Below are 8,633 nucleotides of genomic sequence, written 5' to 3'. Positions count from 1 at the left end.
TGTATTCATATGGGGGGATAGTACAGAGTACATCTATCTACTACGAGATTGTTCTAATGAATATAAGTTCCTCTATTGACTAGCCTAGCCTCGGTTTATATAACACACCAGAGGCCTAGGGTTTTTAGGAGAGTCCTTGGCTTGAGCGCCAAGTCTTGTGGAGTCTTCCTTGTATGCGGCATGGGCTGCCTAAAGTGGCCCATCAGTGAATCGCCATGGGGGTCCTCGACCCGATCCAGCTGGTCGGGAGACGACTGGTGAGTACCCCCTAGTCCAGGACACCATCACCCCCCATATGGGTTGAACCAGGAGGAGAAGGAAAGAGGGGAAGGGAAAAGGAAAAGGGAGTATTCGGCCTACCCCTTCCTTCCCTCCTCCCTCCTCTTTTCTTCCTCTCCGGCAAATAAGAAGGGGGGGCGAATTGGGGAGGAACCCCAAGTAGGATTCGGCCTACTTGGGTGCCCCTGGCTGCCTCCCCTCTCCCCCCCCCAACCTATATATATATATATATATATATATATATATATATATATATATATATATATATATATATATATATATATATATATATATATGGGGGGGCACCCCTAGAACACAGACCAGATCAATTGTTAGCCGTGTGCGGTGCCCCCCTCTACCGTTTACACCCTCGGTCATATTTTCGTAGTGCTTAGGTGAAGCCTGCGAGGATCACTTCACCATCACCGTCACCACACCATCATGCTGACGGAACTCGTCTACTACCTCGACGACTTGCTGGATCAAGAAAGAGAGGGACGTCACCGAGTTGAACCTGTGCAGAACTCTGAGGTGTCGTACATTCGGTACTTGATCGGTGGATCACGAAAAAAGTTCGACTACATCAACCGCATTGTGAAACGCTTCTTCTAACGGTCTACGAGGGTACGTAGACACACTCTCCCCCTCATTGCTATGCATCTCCTAGATAGATCTTGCATGAGCGTAGGAATTTTTTTGAAATTGCATATGCTACGTTCCTCAACACTTTTGTTATAAATAGAATGGCATTTTACTTTTCGTAGACCTAATAACTTACAATGAACATCATGGTAACTTTGACCCAGAGAAAACAAAAGTTGTTGAAACATGTCTCGGTAAATTATGTGCAAAAAAACATGGTAATTTACGAACCGCACACCTTATAACGGACCCTCAAACACCATGGTAACTTTTCACCCGGCGGGAAAAAAGTCTTCGAAACATATACTAAAGTTATCATTGTGCCCATACTAAAGTTATCATGCTTCTCATGCTATAATTACAAGTCTTCTCATGATATAGTTACCGTCCTTATCATGCTAATCGTTACTAGGTTGCTAGTGTTGAAGTTACCAAGATGCTCATTGCATAATTATCACTTTGCTCATGTCAAAATTACCAAACACAAAATTAACTTTTGTGTTGATATGGTAGAAGGAAAAAGGGTTCAAATAGCCTTGCTTTCAAAATTAAATTTTGTGTTGATATCAGGTTGCTCATGCCAAAGTTACCAAACCTAAAAGCCACCGCCATCGAAGATCCAAGGCCGTCGTCCCAAGCACCAAAGATCCCGAGTTGCCAAAGATGACGTATTTCGCGAGATATGAAAGCGAAGGGCCTCGCCGCTGTCGATGCCAGGTGAGTTTTGCCCGGCAGGGCCTGCTAGCGGAGTCGAGGGGGAGAGAGGGTTGGAGAGGAGGAGGTTGCCTAGTGACTAGGGTTTTTCCTGGAGCTACTCAATCAGCTGCTTATCAATCCCCATATTCACTAACTTAATTTTCTCCCTCGAGTTATACGCGGTCAAACTTGCCAACAAACCAAAATTGGGCTTCAACGCTCACCATCGATCAGTGCACTTATAAACATCACACTAGCGCATCAAGAAGTTGGTGTGAATTAGGCAGTTTATGGACTTTTGTAGCTCCCCACAGGGCTTTTACACTAAAGGGTTTCATGTTACGCCAATTTGAACTTGCTCTGTCTGTTCTATTGCGGGCTTATAATGCAATCTGATTAATTCTCTGGTCGAATTGTTGTTTTTTCTGTATTCCTTATTTATCCACTAGGGCAATCTGGTTGGTTCTTTGCGCCAATCTTTGGCATGGGAGCGATATTGATTCATCCTTTTCTTCCAAGGATTTCATAATTGGACGTTGCGGAATGAAAATAATGAAGTCTTTTCTTGATCATTTATCAACACTTTGCTATTTATGTGTTTTGTCTAATGATTAATTAACAGGGTTCACTGGATCATTGATACATATAATATCCAAATACCAACTACTCTCAGTATGTAACCCACAAAAAGATTAAAGAAGAGTTGTTTTGGTGAACATCAAAGAAAAAACTCTCTATTCTTCTGTAAAAACATAATCTTTAAGGTCAAATGATTGATTTACCTATTCAAAGCAATTTACGTGAGGGATTTTCTTTGACATAATTTATAATTTCCTGCTACGGAGCCCGCAAAGGGGTTATAGATACCGTTGTAGGAAATAAACAGCACATGGTAGATATCTTACATGTGGACTTGTTGAAGTTGTTCTACATATTATTGTGTGTAGAAGATATTATGGTACTATTCGACGGGTATTTCTGTAAGTCCAAAATAGGATGACATTGCCAACAAACTGAAATATGAGTTTCAACGCTCACCATCCATCACAGAAAACTTATAACCATCACACACGCATCGAGAACAATCAAACCAAGGAACTGGATATATGTAATTCGCCTGAAAATATATTTTTAGCCTCCTTTCACCAAATGGACCTGCCCAAATTACAAATTCTTTTTTTTCTTTGCTAGGTGCCCAAATTACAATATATATTTTTTGAGGGTAGCCCAAATTACAAATTGAATCAACTTACATATAGCTACCGTGCGAATGGCACATATGGTTAGCAAGATCACAGTTCACATATAGCTGCCGTGTCAAACGAAACAACGGCTGTGCACGGTACATGACCGGTGCACGCGCACTACATATAGGCACGGTTGGCTCAAGCTCACCACACCCTGTCTATCCGTAAGCGGGCGGCAGCCAGAAAGCACAGACCGGCAGCATGGAGAGCACTCGCATGCCACTGAGTGCCACCCCTCGCATGCCATGCAGCCTCCAAACCCTTGCGCGCCGCAACCTTCTCCGTGCCCTTCACCACCGCAAGGACGCGAGGCAGCCACGGCGTCTCTCAATCTCATGCGAGGCGGCCGGCGGCGGCAGCGTCGACCGCCGTGAGGTGCTCCTCGGCCTCGGCAGCGCCGCAGCTGCCGGGCTGGCCACGGACCAAGGTCGAGGCGCGATCGCCGCGCCCATCCAGGCCCCGGACCTCCGCAATTGCCAAACGCCCGCCCTCCCGAACACGCCGCCGGACACCAACTGTTGCCCGACGCCCGGCACCAGCATCACCGACTTCGAGCTGCCGCCCGCCTCCTCGCCGCTCCGCGTGCGTCCGGCAGCGCACCTGGTGGACGCGGAGTACCTGGCCAAGTACGAGAGGGCCGTGGCGCTCATGAAGCAGCTGCCCGCCGATGACCCGCGCAGCTTCGAGCAGCAGTGGCACGTGCACTGCGCCTACTGCGACGCCGCCTTCGACCAGGTCGGGTTCCCGGACCTGGAGCTCCAGATACACAACTGCTGGCTCTTCTTCCCATGGCACAGGTACGTATGGTCAATGGGTTATGGGTGTGACGACCTGCACCTTTCTGTGCTGAACCTCAAGGAGCCATCACTTGTCCCTGCGTGCGTTTGCTGAACGTGCAGGTTCTACGTCTACTTCCACGAGAGGATCCTCGGAAAGCTCATCGGCGACGACACCTTCGCGCTGCCGTTCTGGAACTGGGACGCGCCGGCCGGCATGACGCTGCCGGCGATCTACGCCAACAGGTCGTCACCGCTCTACGACGAGAGGCGCGACCCCGCCCACCAGCCGCCGGTGCTGGTCGACCTTGACTCCAGTGGGACCGACGCCAATATCCCAAGAGACCAGCAGATCGATGAGAACCTCAAGATCATGTACCGCCAGGCCAGTAGTACTATATACTAACAACCTCTTAAAAAATACTACTCCCTTCGTTCCAAAATTTGTGTTTTACATTTGTCTAGATACAGATGTATCTAGCACTAAAACTTAACTAGATACATCCGTATTTAGGCAAATACTCCCTCTATTCGGAATTACTTGTTTCGAAAATGAATGTATCTAGAACTAAAACTCGTCTAGATACATCCATTTCTGCGACAAGTAATTCCGAATTTTGGGACGGAGGGAGTATTAGCGACTTCAAAAATATTGTTTTTTTTTTCGACTCAACTTAAAAAATATTGTTAACGTAACCACAGAACCACTGGTCATTAAATTAAGTAACACAAATGTACGTACACATCAGATGATTTCAAACGCGAAGAAGACGTTGCTGTTCCTGGGACAGCCGTACCGCGCCGGCGACCAGCCGGACCCGGGCGCGGGCTCCGTGGAGAACGTGCCGCACGGCACGGTCCACGGCTGGACTGGTGATCCAAGGCAGCCGAACGGCGAGGACATGGGCAACTTCTACTCGGCGGCGCGCGACCCCATCTTCTTCGCGCACCACGGCAACATCGACCGCCTCTGGCATGTCTGGCGCGGCCTCCGCCCGAGCAACGCCGACTTCACCGACCCCGACTGGCTCGACGCCGCCTTCCTGTTCTATGACGAGGAGGCTCGCCCCGTGCGCGTGCGCGTCCGGGACTGCCTTGACACGGCCGCGCTGCGGTACACTTACCAGGACGTCGGCCTGCCGTGGCTCAACGCAAGGCCAGCCAAGGCGTCCGGCGGGACGCCGGCGCCTGCCACCACCAGTACCCTCCCTGCCACCCTGGACAGGACCATACGGGTGACTGTGACGAGGCCCAGGGTGTCCAGGAGCCGCCGGGAGAAGGAAGACGAGGAGGAGGTGGTGGTCGTGGAGGGAATCGAGATCGCCGACCATTTCAACAAGTTCATCAAGTTCGACGTGCTAGTGAACGAGCCCGAGGGCGGAGTGGGCAGCACGCCGGCGACGGCGACGGGGTACTGCGCCGGGAGCTTCGCGCACACGCCGCACATGGTCCGGCCCGAGGAGATGAGGAAGGGACCGGTCAAGACGGTGGCGAGGTTCGGCGTGTGCGACCTGATGGACGACATCGGGGCGGACGGCGACCAGACGGTGGTCGTGTCGCTCGTACCCAGGTGCGGCGGTGAGCTGGTCACCGTCGGCGGCGTCAGCATCAGCTACGTCAAGTGAAGTTACAGTGGTTCGCTCTCGCGTCGGTGGCTCACCGTGGTATAGAATCTATGTAATGGTGATGGTGACGAATTGTAAATAAGGTACCTCAAGTGACTGCCGATGAAGCAGGCACCCATATATGCTCTCTCGCCGGCGTTCGCTTGTGGCATGGAATCTATTGTGTGTCTCCTCGTATTGTATTGCTTATGTCCTATGTGCAGTGGCGGAGCTTGAAAGAAAATGCTGGGCGGGCCAGACTAAACAAGAGCACAATTTTTTTTAAAATTCTGAATCATAAGCATCAGTATGATTACCGGATGGAGCAAGCAGTATGTATATATACAACAAAATACATTTTAACCCTGAACCACTATTAAGTTAGCTAATACAAAAGCTTTGAGACATTAGACATGTGACTTACTCACATACTACAAATCGACTCTCCGGTCACCCTTGCTTCTAAAATCTGCAAGGACATCTTCGTGGCTGTAGTTCTCTAGAATTCCACCCTCTATGTGAACTAACAGATTATTGGCAAGATTCTCATCTTCCAGGGTCTCGCTGCACGCTGTAAGAACTCAATACCTTCGAATGTAACAGCTTCATTTGCTCGAACCTATTCGTACTGGTTTTGGTTATGTTGTTCCAATTCAAGCAACGGCAATATCTGGTTTTCCTGAACTCGAGTTATGTCATCTCTTTTCCTTTTAAAAACCAAATCAATTCTTCTCTGAGATTGATTTTCCTTGCCCATGATTACCTGTGTTGCAATTTGTATAAGATCAGGCTATTCACTTTCTTATCAAATGGACACAACTATTTTTTATCAACAGTTCAACACTGGACACTCAAAACAGATGAATAGTTGGCGCTAATGGTTAGAAATCCCACTGGACACTCAACAGTCAACAGAATTCTGTACAGGTGGAATTCCATATGGATAAAATTTGTTTCTTATAAACACTGGACACTGAAAATAGATGAGTTCATGACTCATAAGTAGATGTAAAGAACTGAACAAAAATGATAAAATGGGGAATTACCTCTTGCTTCTGACAGTTGCTCTACTCTTGGAGGACAGTAGGAGATCTGCTCATGCGCCAGCCGCCAGAAGTGGTTCGGCAGGCCGCAGGCCAGTAGCACGACGGCGTGGCCGAGCCCAAGCAGATGTCATCTGTGAGCAGGTGCAGAGAGTCGGGGGAAGGGAGGAAAGCAAGGGGCTGAACCGTGGCTGTGAGATACAGGGATTCCGGCGAGAGAGGATAGACGCCGTCGGTTCGCCGACGGCAGCGGCTTGCTCCTGTGCTCCCTGCTCGACTGTGGGACAGTTTGGGAATTGGGGAGTAGGGATTCCTAGCGCTGCCTGCCTCTCTCCGGCTGCTCTGTGCGTTTTTTTTTTGAGCAAGGCTGCTCTGTGCGTGAAAGCGAGAGGATGCACGTGGGCTGGGCTAGTGGGCTTGGGAGATGCCTATATAAAAAAATTTGGGTCAAAATCCTGGGCGGGCCATGGCCCGGTTTAGCCCCTACAGAGCTCCGCCCCTGCCTATGTGTAATGGTGATTCTAAACAAGAACCGTTGGAGTTAGTGGGACTGGTGGCTCGGTGCCAACCTATGGGTTTTTTTTAATGCAGAACCAAACCTATGGTTGAATGGTTAGAGGGATCGTGGTATTCTCAGCCCACCAGGGTTTAAATCCTAATGCTCGCATTTATTCCTGGATGTATAAAAAAAATCCGGTGACTTGATATGTATTTCCGGACGGAGGGAGTACTATACAAACATCGTTCTAATTAATATATATTATTTCAACTATATGAACGTTTTAAAAATAATAAATGGATTATTTTTAAAATTACATAATATTTTTTAAAAGTTAGTTACTTTAGTTTATGTGTAATATTTATAATTATTACCTCACGAGTAGTTGAACTTTATTTGTATTACTGTAATTATGAGTTACATACTTTTTATAGTTTTTTAAAATTAACATGTGTTAAATGGGCCACAATGAGTAGAACCTATTTAAGGGTCGGTTCTTTAGGGCGGCTTAAAAAATAAGCTGCCTCTCTTCGGCTTAAAAATTAAGCCGCTTTTAAAATTTATTGAGACTTCTAGATTAGTAATCCCATAATTAATTCAGAAGCCCCAATGAATAAGAGGGGCGGCTTATGAAAAAAGTTGAAGAGGAAGCGGTTTATTTTTTAAGCCACCAAAAGAACTGAGCATAACTAACATAAGCTTTTTAATTAAGAGTACATTAAGACGATGGGGCCATTGTTACCACATGAACCTTTGTATTTGAGTGGTTAGCACAGGTCGGTTGCATGCCCGAAACCTTTCGGGCACCTTTTTTCGTTTCAATTTTCCTTCTCTACTGACATGAGGAACCTAGTAGTCATAGAGACATAGTATTTAACTAAAATCATGTTTCCTTGCTAGAAGTAGACCCCGTGGCACGTCAGCCAAATACGGTGCCAAATCAGCACACTTTACATCTACAAATTGGATTAGCGTCGCATTTACACGTTCAAGCCAATTTTTAGAACTAGTTCAACATATTTTTTAAGTTCTGGCACTAAAGAACATCTATATCAAGTTCAAGCATCACTGGTGATATTAGCGTCGTAGGTAGAGGCGAGGTGGATGTTGATGCCTTTGATGATTTGTGTCACACCCTGATTTTCATGTCACTACACTTAAGCTAATAAATCATGACAAAATGTGGTTTGACAAAAACTTTTAAGTGTTTTGGTCTTTGCCTTGACTTCGATTTTTGTGTTATTTTCAAAGTGCTCTAAAAGTCATATAGTAACTTCCATCCCTATACTTCATCTCCTTGATCCAGAACCTTGCCCAATGATCGTGCCATGTGTATAGGACAGAATGGTATCTTCTTGCATAAATAATTTGGCCAAAAAGTATTTTCTAAATTAGGTTTACCAAAAACCCCTAAGTTAAGGCTTGAACTACAAGTACTTAATTTAGGGTATGAAAAATCTTTCAAAAATTATATTTGACTCCTATTAGATATAGGGCTCCCAGAAACCACAAACTATTTTAAAAGTTGTTTTACTATTTTATTTAAAGGCTTTTTCTTAAGGCTGGAAATGGTATTTAATAGGTTAAAATTATTTTAATGTTTCACAAATATTTGAGAAAACTTAGGGAAACTCGGTGGACATATATTGTCCATATATATGAGTTTAAACACATGGTCATGACCAAAATATTGGTCAAATCCCTCAAAACCCCTTTCTGGATATTTCAAGCTTTTGAAATATTTACAAAGGGAATATTCTCCATTAAATCCAGTAAAATTCCACCATGTCACAAATGGCCTGCTTGATGATCCTAACAAGTCTCATGTCACGGAGAACAGTATAACC

General features: G+C 46.2%; 1 protein-coding gene across 1 annotated transcript; it reads left to right on the top strand.

The window, feature by feature from the left end:
• The first annotated feature begins 3,032 nt into the window (after positions 1-3,032).
• On the top strand, positions 3,033-5,423 carry LOC123042120 (polyphenol oxidase I, chloroplastic). The gene is made up of 3 exons (XM_044464641.1): positions 3,033-3,661; positions 3,764-4,025; positions 4,390-5,423. The coding sequence occupies exons 1-3, from the start codon at positions 3,066-3,068 to the stop codon at positions 5,263-5,265; spliced, it is 1,734 nt and encodes a 577-aa protein (XP_044320576.1). The 5' UTR covers positions 3,033-3,065; the 3' UTR covers positions 5,266-5,423.
• The last annotated feature ends 3,210 nt before the right edge of the window (positions 5,424-8,633 follow it).

This window comes from Triticum aestivum, chromosome 2B, assembly GCF_018294505.1.
Source record: "Triticum aestivum cultivar Chinese Spring chromosome 2B, IWGSC CS RefSeq v2.1, whole genome shotgun sequence".
Classification (NCBI taxonomy): Eukaryota; Viridiplantae; Streptophyta; class Magnoliopsida; order Poales; family Poaceae; genus Triticum; species Triticum aestivum.
This window is presented reverse-complemented; position numbering and strand designations above follow the sequence as displayed.

Coding starts and splice junctions, on each gene's coding strand:
- LOC123042120 (XM_044464641.1), top strand. CDS start 3,066: ATGGAGAGCACTCGCATGCCACTGAGTGCCACCCCTCGCATGCCATGC. Junction 3,662..3,763: donor CTCTTCTTCCCATGGCACAG/GTACGTATGGTC, acceptor CTGAACGTGCAG/GTTCTACGTCTACTTCCACG. Junction 4,026..4,389: donor TCAAGATCATGTACCGCCAG/GCCAGTAGTACT, acceptor CGTACACATCAG/ATGATTTCAAACGCGAAGAA.